A 13,400-nucleotide genomic window follows, 5' to 3' on the forward strand; every position below is an offset into this window, starting at 1 on the left:
ATCATCCTTTCTTGGAGATGCATCTGGTTGAGCGCAAAAGTAATAATCCAACAACTCACAGACGCCGTTGGGACCGTTCACTTGAATGCGGAGTTTTAGGTCAAATTAAGGCACCAATATTTTTTGGTATTATTTTAAGGGTTCCTTATGGCAGCTGCAATACAACCACTCTTCACAAATTTCTTGAGAAAAGGTTGCGCGAAGTAATTCCTTACACCAGAGAAATTAAAAAATTTTTTGCGAGCCAGCTGTGACAGTTGAGTACCCCTCTTGATTGCGCAGGGGGGGTAATTCAGACCGTGTGGTTGTATTTAATAATAATTACGACCGTTACATAACGTCCAAAGTTTTAATGCAAGCTAACTTTTTCATGGTTTGAAGTCTAACATGTTAGTTCATTCATCAATCAAACTATATTTTCAAAGGTCAAAGATCAGATAATCAACCGGGCTTTAATGAGTGGCCCAACCATGTCTCTCTGTAAAAAAATGAAATGGCTTTTGCTCAGCTTGGCAGGTGTGATGAGCATCTTGATGTGTTGGATGGTCTTGATTTCAATTCGTTGGGCTCCGAGAAGGTCTTCTCCTCAAATTGTGCAGTATAAACCGTATTCTCTGGTGAAGTGTCCTGTGGTTATTTCTGAAACGGAAAGAAGAGAATATGTGGAGTCATCAAGTAAGGAGATTCCAAAGATCATTTATCAGTCCTATATTCCCAATTCGGAAGAGGAATTATCGGACTCAATGAAACAAGCAATGAATTCATTCAAAGTTCTGAATCCTGATTATTCTCATAAATATTTCGGAGATGATGCTGCTTTGCAAATTCTAATTGACAATTTTGGAAATGATTCAGATGAAGTGTTTGCATTCAGAAATTTAATTCCAGGAGCTTTCAAAATTGATTTTTGGAGATATGCCATGTTGTGGTTATTTGGAGGATTTTATGCTGATGCAGACATGATGTTATTGGAACCATTTGAGAAATGGATTTCACCAAACTCAACTTTTGTCATTCCTTTGGAAAAGATTGGTTTTGGATTTCACAATGGTTTCATTGGAAGTGTTCCAAAACATCCAATTTTACGAATTGCCATGGACATGGTTATTTACAACGTCAAAACAAAATTCTTGCCTAGAGTGCCGAACAAGATAATTCCTGCAGTTCATGCTGACCTTGCTGTGAGTGGACCCATTTTACTTGGAAAAGTAATGAACAGGTACATCAACGAGCCGGATGAAGTGAAGCACAATATTCCCTTACTTCGTTCGAAGAACGTCCAGGTCATTGGATTTTGTGCCAATAACAAGAACGACGATGACACCTACTATACCGTATCACTGTCTCAAGAATGTACTGGCACAAAACTAGCCAAAGTGAAGTTCGAGCAATTTCAAAAAGAGCATGCCACAAAAACAGAATCGTATACCAAACTGTTCCAAGAGAGGAAGGTGTTCTTGTAACACGCAATTTTCAATGTTGTGATCTTTACAACCATGACTAGCAATAATATGACTAGTAATAGCTTGTTTCTTATGTCCACACAATGAATAGACAAGAATGAGGATATGAAAGGGACTTCAGATTCGATTAAGGAATGGCGCTCAATAATTTATTCGAACAGGTGTGGCCTTACAAAATTGTACATGCGTCAGCATTTCCTTGGTACTTGTTTACAATATTGTACTTGTTGAGGATGACGTTCTTTCCACCGACCCAAGTTTCGTACTCGGTTTGTGATGACAAGCTTTGCTCAGTTCCATCTTGTTTTGCTTCTCTTTCTGAGGATTCATAAAATCTACCAAGCATGTACTCATTAGTTCCTTTTTCAAAATAAATAAAATAGGACTCGTCGAAGAAGATTTCTTTCTGTGTGAAAATTTGTTCGTTGCACGAAGAAAGAGTTGGTAGAGCAAGCACTCGAACCAATTTTCCAGCATCACGACCACAAATGCTCCAAATTCTAATCACAGATTCGTTGATACAAGCCGTAGCGACCATGCTTCCAGCTGCAATGATCTTGACACAAGATACTGGGCCAGGATGGAGTAAAGTCATGAGACAATTACCAGTGTGCAAACTCCATACTTTTACAGTCTTGTCTGCTGATCCTGAAACCAAAACATTACATAAATCAATGAGCTCAGTATTTAGGGAAAGTGACGTGATGGTGGATTGATGAGTGTCGAGTGTATGCAACAATCTCCAGTTATTGACGGAGCTGGAATGGCTAACATCGTAAACATATATTGTTCTATCTACAGCACATGCAATAATTTGTTGGGTCAATTCCCAAAATTTGATTTCTTTGGAGTCAGTTGGTAACTCTTTCAATTCAAATGTTTTTGTAAGTTTTTTCAGCGTAATGTCATAAATATGAACACAATATTGGACTGGAACACGAGCCATTTTCACTACGACCATACAAGTTTTGTTGCTCAATAATTTCACAGCAACAATGTAATCTTTAGAATATGTGACTTCCAAAAAAACTTCATCCTTTAACAATTCTGTTCCTCCAATGACAACAAGTGTTGAATTGATGTGATAATAACTAGATTCGGTATAAACAAAGCACAGCACTCCAAATTGATAGTCAAAAGGTGAATGAGAAAGATATGAATATGGGAAGTGCAAAATTTCCTTATTGAGGCTAATGGTGTCTTTTTTGGTTTGCAATTGTTGACGAGCAAGTACAGGCAATCTATCCTTATAATACAAATATCCTCTAACGAGAATTCCATCAACTTCTGTCCATCCTGAAGGAGATTTTCTTAAATCAAAATCAATTCGAATTCGATTCGTGGCATAGTCTCGAGTGAAAAGTTTTGGAGCAAAAACTCTGGCACGCTCCATCATTCGACAGTTGGTGTCATAGGGCTTTCCAAGCCATACAGTGTCCCAACACTGGTTCGTTCGGTCCCAGAGCGATATTTTGAAAACTCCTCCTGGACAAAATGTTTCGAAAATTCTAATTTCAGTAATGTGCATGTCTTCTTCAATCTCAAACTCTAAAAATTCTAACGAGCCAAATCCAAATGAACGATTGGAAGGGGACCAAGCAGTTCCGAACGATCCATATTTTGGATATGTGTTCACAACACCCATAAGATTTAAAACAGAGAAGGGTGGATAGTCAGCACGTGAGTGAGCTGTTGACAAATTGTTGTCAGCAGTTGTGGCTGCTGCTCCGCTTTCAGATCTTGTTGATAGGTTATAAAAATGTTTTCAACATTATGAACGGATTAAAAAAATTATATAAATAAATTGTCATATGATTTTGATTGGAGTTCATTCATTGATATCATAAATTAGTAATTCTCTTTAACATTCACAAACAAACTTACCTATTTCTAGAAATATATTCACTACTACAGTTAATGACACGTGCAACCCATTGTTCATAAATAAAATCATCTGTTTCAGAAAGTAGAGTCTCATGAAGCTCCCTCATAGACGATATTGGAAGATCATCCTCAAACATGTTATTCAAAATTTGTTTTCTCTGGCCTGTAAGTCTATTTGCAACATGTGAATCTTTGGCACTATAGAGAGAATATGTGAGTAAATCATATGAAAAGTGATGTTTGAATGGCTTGGTAGTGTGTCTAAAGTTTTTACGAGTATTAAGGATTACTCTTCCGTCCAATAAGCGAACATCCATAAGATGAAAACCATTACTCTTCCAGTCTCCAGTATTGGTTGATGAATAATTCATAATTCCTCCAAATTCATCAACAAGTCGTTCTCGTTCCTTTTCAAGTTTTTCTTTTTCTTTGCGCACCTCTTCTTCGTCGCTGACATAAACAGTACGTTTTCCTAGAGTAGGTCTTACTGATGTGTTTAAAATGGTGACCTTGGTTGATTCTGTGTCGTCCAAAGGTGATTGATCTAACTTTTGTGATGAAGCAGATGAAATATTGTCATTGTTTGAATTGTCAATGTCGATCCAACCTTTACCCTTGATAGCTTCCTTCAAGCTGGAAGAGCTCAACGTTAAAATTTTGAGATCTGGTTGTGTGTAAACTTTCATGAGATGTACTTGTCCGTTGCGATACAATCGCTGCATTTGCTCACGATATTTGACAGCATTCCTCCAATTACATCGTGGTCGTTTGTAATATTCTCGTTCCTCTTTTTGAATAAGCGTAGGTGACAAGATACAAGTAGTAGTACTACTTCCATCATTATTACTCAAGGGTGATCCCTGTGGTTGTTCCAAATTATTATTGTTTGGCATTACAGGTGGCAACAAGGTAGAAAATGAAGAAAAGGAAAGAGTGGGAGTGAGCGGATGCACCATGGATGATGAAGAGGGAGATGAAGAGAGTGGAGGATTGTTGGGTTGTACTCCCGAAGAGCCATTCTCAAAATTACCAGTCATACGAGGAGAGAGTGGAAGTAGTGTTGGCGAAGAACCTGTTCCCAGTAACGGAGGAGTTCCCGTTGCCATATTCTTGCTGTTGTTATTGGTCGTAGTAGTATTCTGAGTGCTTCCAATAGGTGTGGTTGGAGTGGCTGTTGTACCCACAGCTTGGGGTTGGTTGGTACTTGCTGATTGTTGTTGTTGTTGTTGGGCACTCAAAGGGGGTACTATCACTCGATTGTAGTCATGATAAAAAGTAGTGTAGGGATCATACTTGTTGATAAAGTACTCTAAGAATTTACTCTCATCCGTAGCAACATTTTGAAAGATATGACTCGCTTTGCAACAACTTTCAATATCAATTCCGTCCATAAACGAGAAAATTAAAAAGATGATGGATTCATTGAGTGGGAGTTTTCGTTTGTTTCTGGTTCGGATGGATATCAGCCGTTGTTTTTGTTTTTTGGTGTAGATGGGATTGATGAGATGAGCAGGTTGTTGTGGTAGTTGTTGTTGGAATGTTGTGTTGCTACTTGGTTGGGAAGTACTGCCGGTGGATGGTGTTGTTGCGGCTTGAGACATTTTTTGTGTTCTGATTTTCGACTTTGGTTTTGACAAGTTTCGAAATAAGTTTCATGCGAAACTTGAGTAACCACTGAACGACCGAAAACACAACATGTTGTTGAGATTAATTCTTGTACACTTTCTTTAGTCGATATAGTGTTGTGAACGGTAACCCTCCTTGAGGTCGATCATTGAAATAGCCTTCATATCGAAATTGAGCTACCTTGTCTCCCTTGCAAATAGTAATGTTCTCTGGGAAGGGAATAGTGGTGAAAAATTGATCGACATTCCTTGTGGATGTCTTGCAAAATCCAAGAAATTGAAAGTTCAATTGTTGTGCTAAGGCAAGGTTATGTGGGACCTCTTCGGGTTCATTCATAAATCTGTTGAATGCCTTGCCCATCAAGACAGAACCGGTCACTGCGAACACTGAGAGTATCCAATTTCTTTTCTCTAACCTTCTGGGCACACTTGGATAGTATTTGTTTTTAACGTTGTAGATAATCAAGTCCATAGCAATGCGTAGTAAAGGGTGACGAGGAACACTCCCAATTAATGCCACATTTAATCCAAACAAGGGCTGTGCAAGCTCAACAGGTATTACAAAGGTTGCATTGGCATGAACCCATTGGTCGAACGGTTCCATCAAAATCAAGTCTGCGTCTGCATAAAAACCACCATAGAGCCACAACACGGCATATCTCCAAAAATCCATCTTAAAGGCTGCTGGCATTAAATTCTCAAAGGCAAAGACTTCATCCGAATCTGCTCCAAAGTAATCCGTTAATATTCGTAGGGCAGCCTTATTTCCATAATATCGATGTTCATAGTTTCTATTCAAGTTTTTCATTGTTTGCATGGCCTTCCTCATTTCCGTAGCTAGCTCTTCCTCGCTTTCTGGTTTAAAGGTTTGATGAATAATTTTGGGAATGGAATTGAAATTCAAAAACGGAATTAATCCATCTCCACAATCCAGTAACACATCTTCTTCGTCTTGAGGAAAGAGTTGGAAATTGACATGCCCTATCGGAATTGTTATTATTATTGAGATGTACAAAATGGTATATATGGAGAAGGCTATCACAAGGCCAAACGTTCCGGCCCTAATGACTTTCCTTTTCGTCGTCATGAAACACATGCTCAAAAGTTGCAAGGGGAAGAATGGCATGATAATTTTTTTGGTGTTGCATTGGGCAAGGCTTTCTCATGTAAAGTCATTCTTTGGGTCATCAAGAAACAACAGAATGCTGGTAAAACCTCTGTATAATGTTTAAGGATAAAAACATATTTGAACCTGTTGTCTCACTCCAGAAAAACCCTCTTTTCAACAAATAATCTACCGTAGGATCGTTGTGTCGACGATGATTTGTGTTCTTCAACGAAATCTGGATATTTCACTTGGGCTAGTTTGGTGAAATTTGTTCCATCGCATGCTTCAAATGAGTTGGTGTAATATGCTTGTTCTTCATTGTTATCCTGTAAACAATATCCAATGAGCTGAACGTGCTGTGATAGAAGTTTGGGAATGTTGTGAGGAACCTCCTCTGGTTCGTTAACGAAGCGATTGATGACCTTTCCCAACAGAATGGGTCCACTCACAGCAAGGTCCATGTGTCCTGTCTGAACTATTTTGTGTGGAACACTGGGATAAAACTTGTTCTTGACATTGTAAATAACCATATCCATGGCAATTCGTAAAATTGGATGTTTTGGAACACTTCCAATGAAACCATTGTGAAATCCAAAACCAATCTTTTCCAAAGGAATGACAAAAGTTGAATTTGGTGAAATCCATTTCTCAAATGGTTCCAACAACATCATGTCTGCATCAGCATAAAATCCTCCAAATAACCACAACATGGCATATCTCCAAAAATCAATTTTGAATGCTCCTGGAATTAAATTTCTGAATGCAAACACTTCATCTGAATCATTTCCAAAATTGTCAATTAGAATTTGCAATGCTTCATAATCACCAAAATATTTGTGAGTATAATTTGCGTTTAAGGTTTTGAAAGAGTTCATTGCTTTTCTCATGGCCGTCGGCAACAAATCCTCTGACGAAGGAATATATGTCTGATAAATGATCTTTGGAATTTCCGAATGATTCTTTTTTAATGCTGCGGATTCACCACACCGAACAATACGAGTCCGTATCAGTCGTTTGACATGCTCAGTTATTGGAGCTCGATGATTCCTTAATGAAAGTCGATACCAAGAGAACCATAGGATGGACGTTGAAAATAAGCACACAACCACCAAAGAGGCCCACAAAATTTGTCGTGTCGACATTTTTTTTTAAGGAACGACAACAATAAGCCTTTGAGCTCAGGAACGTTCTTTCGGAATATTTACATGTTGAACGAGATGTTCAGGATTTAGTGAGCCTTTTCTTCCTTCGTCGTGTTGGATAGAAATGCAGTTCGTTCTGCTATTTGAGGATCTCCAATAGCAGATTCTTCATCGTCATCGTCATCTTGAACATCTCGTGATGGAAGAGCTGAACTTGTTGTTGATGATGAAGTGAGAGAATTCGAGGTTCGACTACTGCTCGATGAGGAGCGATTCATGGATGGTAAATTAATTTCTCGTTGTTCTCTCCAATAACATGAAAACTCTCCCACTAAAGTCATGATAATACTGTGCAAAATCACACACACATACCACTCCCAATACACTGGGAATGCCTTGTAAATGATGCATAATAAGAGATGAATGACGTGAAAAGTGATGGTGAAATCCATGCACTTTTTGCTTCTCCTCACAATCATGAATAAAAGAAAACCTCTGCATGAAACAATTTGTCGTTTCAATTTTTAAAAAACACAAATGTTTCAATTTTCATGTTTACGCGTGATTCAACCGATCGTGATGATGCAAAGTTATTCAAAATTCATAATAATATACAAACCCAATAAAACCGTCCAACAACCAAATTACAATATTAATCCATCCAAACAAACTGAACACTGAAATAGCCTTATATGAAAACAACTGCTCCAATGTTGGTACAAAGCCGAAAGGCAAACAAAACGCTACACATAACAAAATTAAAAGAAAATAATTAACGGATTGAATCAAAACAATCTGCAAAATAATTAACCAAGCATCGGTTATCGATCTACCCAATGAAACCTGAAACATTTTCTGATAGTGATGATGAAAATTTTCATAATTATTCAAACCGATGATGATAGGATCATCCAATCAAGCACTCGAATATTCCGAATGAATGAATTCTGATGTTAGAAGTGGTAGTAGCGAATTTATAATTCTTCTCTACCTTCCGATATGTTGTTCTGTTGATGGTTATAAATATTTTCAATTTCAAGCACTGCTGATGCTTATAATTGAATTCAATTTTTTAAAAATAAAAATTGACTGTATTAAGAGGAATCATCACACCAAGTTGTTTGTCGAACCATGCACCTAGTCTTTCATAGCGAGACATACCCGTTTCAGTGTCTCGTCCAAAGAATTATACATCTTCTTTACAAATCTAAATGCATCATTGTCAGCACTGCCGCTGTCACTTGTTGCTGCTTGTAAACACAAGTCGCTAAAATATGAAATATATTTCAACGAATATTCATCAAATAAGCCACATCTCTTTTCGTAGAGTTGAACAAATAGTTTCATACAGAGTGGATTTGCTGCAAGAGCTTGTGAACGACATGAAGTTTCTTCATCATCTCTTTGTGCTTGCATCCATAAACGTCGATTTCTAAACTTGTCAAGTGGATACAGGTCTGACAAGTGTTGGAAAATTCGATCAGTCTTTTTCATAGATTGTCTATACTCTTCAATTAAGGTAAGAAGATGTAATTTTTCAGAGAGTGAGGCTGTGGAAGAGGAGCTCATTAAGCTTCGAAGTTTTCTTTGTAAATAATCTTCGTAGACTTTACGAGAATCCATAGGTTGACGAGAAATTCCAAATGTCTGTTGTGTTTTCTGCTGAGGAGTTGCTTGAGACGTCATCTTGATGGAATTATTTCCTTGGAAATTAATCAATGGTTCCTTCTCAATTACAAAATCTCCATATCGACACACTCTTGAAGTAGTGGTATCCTTTCTCACTTTTTCAAACTGAATTCCAACAGTTTCCACGCGAATGTCAGAAATGTCACTGTCATTCATCCAATTGATGGAATAACAGTCATTAAGGTAAGCTGCAAATTCATTACTATAATCACAGGCATAGGAGGATTCAAATGGAGTGGATGCTGTTTCTGCATAAATATTCAAACTAGACGATAAAATTTGATTGAACATGCTGCCACTTTCACATGCTTCAACATAGAAAACTAATTGACTGTATCTCTTATTTTGATACATGAATTGAAGAGCTTCATATAAATCACTGGAGTGTAACAGTGAAAATCCAGGGAATGCTAAAACATTGGTAGCTCCATGGTCCTATTTCATTTCATCACAAAAAATTGATAAGAAGAGAATGAATTTTAAAAACATACCGAAAAGTAAATGAAAATCTTATCGTTGGGTCCAGATTTAAGTGTCTTTCCACTTCCAACAGACATTGGTTCTCCTCTCAACACTGAAAGGAAATTCTGTGGTGTGACATCATTGCCACGATAATCAATGGCTTCTTTTCCGATGTAGACATTGGTTCCGTTGTATTCATTAATTATTACTCCAGGATGAGGATTCTCCTTATTGTATGCAATGTCATCATACATGAAGGTGATAATGTTGGATTTTGGAATTTTTCCCTTCTCTGTGACAATTTTGTAAGCATGACAAATCTATTTGGATGCATTTGCAAAACATTTCGGAAATGTTAAGACAATGACCATTATTGTTATGATTATTTAACAAAACTTACATCGGCTTGATGTCTATAATTGTAGTAACCATTGGAACCTGCTACAAGTATCACCCAGTTTTCAGAGGGTCGTTCCAAATTCAATCTTGAAAGTAAGTTTAAAGATGCATGGGCAAGGACCATGCTGCTCCAAAGGTCCATCATCGCGATGATGACGGTGCCGAGTACAACCACCAAGGTGGTCCATAGAGATTTCTTCATCGTTTGATCAACTATTAATCGTTTGGTTATGTTACGAGAATATATTTACAAATATCACTGCAAGATATAATTGTCAATGCACTATGCTTGCTTGAATGTGACGACAATTTGTTGTTGTATTTGAATGTATTTGAAAAATCAGAGTGGCTGAATTTTCTCAATGTAACCTCAGCATCAATCACAACCAATTCTAAAAATGTATTGTCTTGCTGATCTAATTGTGGTATTATTCCATTTGCGGACGAATTAGAATGTCAACAGTGAGAATTTGAAAAAGGGTCATCTAATACTCTGTCCAATCGGTAAGTTCATATTATGGTCGCGAAGGATCCCAATAGAGTCTATTCATCAAGCTCCAATACAAAATTTCTCTTATTATTAGAATGTTTTTCCTGGAACCAACGCTTCTCTCCACAAAATCAGTCGTGGTTCATTGGTACAAGCGACTACAAAGTTTGCATTGGCAATGGTTGAGATATCAAGAGATATGACAGGGAACGGGTGGCCATGATCATCTGAGGTGTCCATCTCAGTTCTAGATAAATTACCTTCTTGTAGTTGTGAATTCTGATGGTCATTGTTGTTTGTGGTCTGAGTGCTTAATGCATTACTGCTTGTATCATGCCCAGTGTTGCAATTTAGCTTGGTGACAATATTTCCAGACTGAATGTCCCAAATATATACAAACCCATCCTCACTACAGGAAACTACAAGGTTCAGTTTTGGATGAAACGTAATGTTGGAAGAAAATCGATCATTCACATGACCTCGAAATGTACGAATGTTTTTTGCTATGGGATCCGGCCGTAATTGCCATAGTCTTAACGCTGCTTGTGGATATTCATGAGTCGACATGCAACTGATGAGTAAGTAATTTCCAAAAGGTGACAATTTGGCACAGGACAATGGAGGAGGCGCCTGAGTATCTACAAGTATAGTTTTTAAACATTGACCTGTCGTGGTATCCCACACACGACAAAATCCATCATAACTAGAAGTAATTAAAAGCGACCCATCTCTAGAAAAACTCACAGAAGAAACAGGATCTGAATGAGCTGGCAACGTTCTTAAACAATTTCCTGTCCTTACATCCCACATACGAACGGTCTCATCAAAACTTCCACTAGCAATAACATTTCCACGTGGGCTAAAAGCCACGCAGTAAGCAAATTGATTATGACCTTGAAGCGTTTTCAATAATTCGCCGTCCTCTGCTGACCAAATTCTAATTGTTTTGTCATCGCTCGCAGAGCACAAATATTGAGAATCTGGACTCCAACACACGTCATTGACCCCTAGTAAATGACCAGAGCATGTCGTTCGTTTGCTTAGACTCAATTCTTGATTGTTTCCAGAAATTGAAGAAGATCCATTATTTGTGTCAGATGTATTTCGATCTTGCATTTGATTTGTTTCCTCTCCGTTTCCTTGTGGAAGGTTTTCTATTAAATTCCAAATCGTTATGGTACCATCGGCAGATGCCACTGCCAACGAGGAACCATCGGGAGAAAATTTAACACAGCTTATCGGCTTGGAGTGAAACTCAGCAATCATGCTCGGAGAAAATTCATAAATTAATGTATATTCTGGTAGAATGGGTGCTATATTTTTCTTCTTGGTTTTACCACTACTAGTAGTAGTCGTAATTGATTTTTGTTTCATGGCAACAACCTCTCGTATTGATGATGACGATGAGGCTCCTCGTTCCGTTTGTTCCATCTTCTCCGAGCTCCAATCATTTTCATCATCATCCGTAATCACCTTTGATCTTCTATTTGGTAATGGTGGCGATGAAGTTGCCGATAATGAAGAGGAGGAAGAATGGCTTCTCATCATGATGGATGGTTGAGTGAGGCTAGAAGAGCCTTTTTTCATTTTTTTTGATATCAATGAATTGACAATTCACTCACGATTGTCAATGAATATGCTCTGTGATCATTGATACCAATCAAGAAGGGCAAAGATGAAGGCAATTCGAATCACACGACTCGAAGATGTTGACAGCCAATTTTGGCGCCATTTTCAAATTTTTAAACGTTGCACACTCAAAAAAAATTAAATTTTCACTTTACATGAAATTTCTTTCCGAAGAATCCTTGCTAGACGCCTATTCAAGTGTTCATCAAAATCCTTGCTCAGCTACATTGGCCAACCTGACCCAATTTACCACTCCATCTTCTCTCGTTTCCATGATTACAGGTGAATTCTCTTCTTCTTCGTCCGAAAATCCAAAACACAATTCTCCATCATCACGATATGATCATATCTTCCGTCCATCCCTCACGAGTACAACAACAACAACTATAGATCCAACTAATAATCATCCATTGATGATTGAACCACAATATGGACTTTCAACAACAACACTTCATCAAAAAGAAAGCTTAAAGAAAGATCTTTCAGTACGGAACGATGATGATGAATCTTTTCTCTTGGGATCCTCCTCTTGTTCATTAAAGTCCAATAACAATGATCAACCGTTCAGTGGTAGTAACAGTACACTTCTTACCAGAAATGATAAAGACGCTGAACAATATACAAATAAGGAAAATTTCAAACATTCCAATACGAGCAAGATGAACACAACAACCAACAAATTGTTAGTATCACCAAAAGATAATGTACTGAGGAGGAATGCACCAAGAACACCTCATAAATCATTATCATCATTATCATCACCATTACTTTCAACAACACCAAAATCTTCCAAAGCTTTCATTCAATCTCCTCAAAGTCATGACTCATTTTCATCACCACAACCAGAACGATCGCCATTGTTGGATTCCAATCAAAAACGTCGCAGACCTCGTCAATCTTCTCTTTCCTCTCCAATGGCCAAACTTGATTTAAAAACACCACCTTCTTCCATTCGAAATCAATCTTCTCTAAAGACTTGTTCTTTGACCCTTGCATGCTCATCACCATGTATGTCATCAGAATCATCTAAGAAACGAAAGAATATACCAACAGCATCCACGAGTAGTGGTTTCAATTTTAATGACATTTTCACACCACCTGCAGTGAAAAAAAAGAAAATTCCAGATGAACAATTGGTAAATGTTTTGGTTGGAGAAGAAGAGCAAGTCGAAGATCATTTAGAAACATCCATGTTCATGCTAGATTTATTTAAAACACCACCACCTGTGACTACTAGGAACAAATCTAAAGCGACGGAATTATTTGAAGAGTCTGATGGCATTTTGAAATGTGTCGTGTCCAATCTGACAAGTGGCACTTTGGAAAGTTGTGAAAATGCTCCATCGATTTTTGAAAAAGAGGATGGCGAAGTGGTTACCACATTCCTATCCACACGAAACAAGATGAAATCATCCATTCCAGTTGAAGAAGTAGATTCCACAGATGGAGAGTCTTGTCGATAAATTTCTTTTTGAATGAGTTGAAACAGCGCTTCAGAAGACATGATGA

At 37.8% G+C, this 13,400-nt stretch overlaps 6 protein-coding genes across 6 annotated transcripts; 2 read left to right on the forward strand and 4 right to left on the reverse strand.

Moving 5' to 3' along the window:
- Nucleotides 1-488: 488 nt before the first annotated feature.
- On the forward strand, nucleotides 489-1,463 carry C9374_000699 (uncharacterized protein; the record flags this gene model as incomplete). The annotated part of the gene is made up of 1 exon (XM_044696910.1): nucleotides 489-1,463. The coding sequence occupies one exon, from the start codon at nucleotides 489-491 to the stop codon at nucleotides 1,461-1,463; it is 975 nt and encodes a 324-aa protein (XP_044552527.1).
- Nucleotides 1,464-1,632: 169 nt separating this feature from the next.
- On the reverse strand, nucleotides 1,633-4,948 carry C9374_000700 (uncharacterized protein; the record flags this gene model as incomplete). The annotated part of the gene is made up of 2 exons (XM_044696923.1): nucleotides 1,633-3,202; nucleotides 3,348-4,948. 2 exons carry the CDS (start codon nucleotides 4,946-4,948, stop codon nucleotides 1,633-1,635), a joined length of 3,171 nt encoding a protein of 1,056 aa, XP_044552528.1.
- Nucleotides 4,949-5,054: 106 nt separating this feature from the next.
- C9374_000701 (uncharacterized protein) lies at nucleotides 5,055-7,222 on the reverse strand (the record flags this gene model as incomplete). The annotated part of the gene is made up of 2 exons (XM_044696934.1): nucleotides 5,055-5,953; nucleotides 6,271-7,222. The coding sequence occupies 2 exons, from the start codon at nucleotides 7,220-7,222 to the stop codon at nucleotides 5,055-5,057; spliced, it is 1,851 nt and encodes a 616-aa protein (XP_044552529.1).
- Nucleotides 7,223-7,308: 86 nt separating this feature from the next.
- On the reverse strand, nucleotides 7,309-9,917 carry C9374_000702 (uncharacterized protein; the record flags this gene model as incomplete). The annotated part of the gene is made up of 5 exons (XM_044696945.1): nucleotides 7,309-7,717; nucleotides 7,842-8,077; nucleotides 8,384-9,346; nucleotides 9,403-9,693; nucleotides 9,774-9,917. The coding sequence occupies 5 exons, from the start codon at nucleotides 9,915-9,917 to the stop codon at nucleotides 7,309-7,311; spliced, it is 2,043 nt and encodes a 680-aa protein (XP_044552530.1).
- Nucleotides 9,918-10,352: 435 nt separating this feature from the next.
- C9374_000703 (uncharacterized protein) lies at nucleotides 10,353-11,849 on the reverse strand (the record flags this gene model as incomplete). Its single annotated transcript, XM_044696956.1, has 1 exon — nucleotides 10,353-11,849. The coding sequence occupies one exon, from the start codon at nucleotides 11,847-11,849 to the stop codon at nucleotides 10,353-10,355; it is 1,497 nt and encodes a 498-aa protein (XP_044552531.1).
- Nucleotides 11,850-12,046: 197 nt separating this feature from the next.
- On the forward strand, nucleotides 12,047-13,354 carry C9374_000704 (uncharacterized protein; the record flags this gene model as incomplete). Its single annotated transcript, XM_044696967.1, has 1 exon — nucleotides 12,047-13,354. The coding sequence occupies one exon, from the start codon at nucleotides 12,047-12,049 to the stop codon at nucleotides 13,352-13,354; it is 1,308 nt and encodes a 435-aa protein (XP_044552532.1).
- Between the last annotated feature and the right edge of the window lie 46 nt (nucleotides 13,355-13,400).

Source organism: Naegleria lovaniensis (assembly GCF_003324165.1).
Source record: "Naegleria lovaniensis strain ATCC 30569 chromosome Unknown tig010, whole genome shotgun sequence".
Classification (NCBI taxonomy): Eukaryota; Heterolobosea; class Eutetramitea; order Acrasida; family Naegleriidae; genus Naegleria; species Naegleria lovaniensis.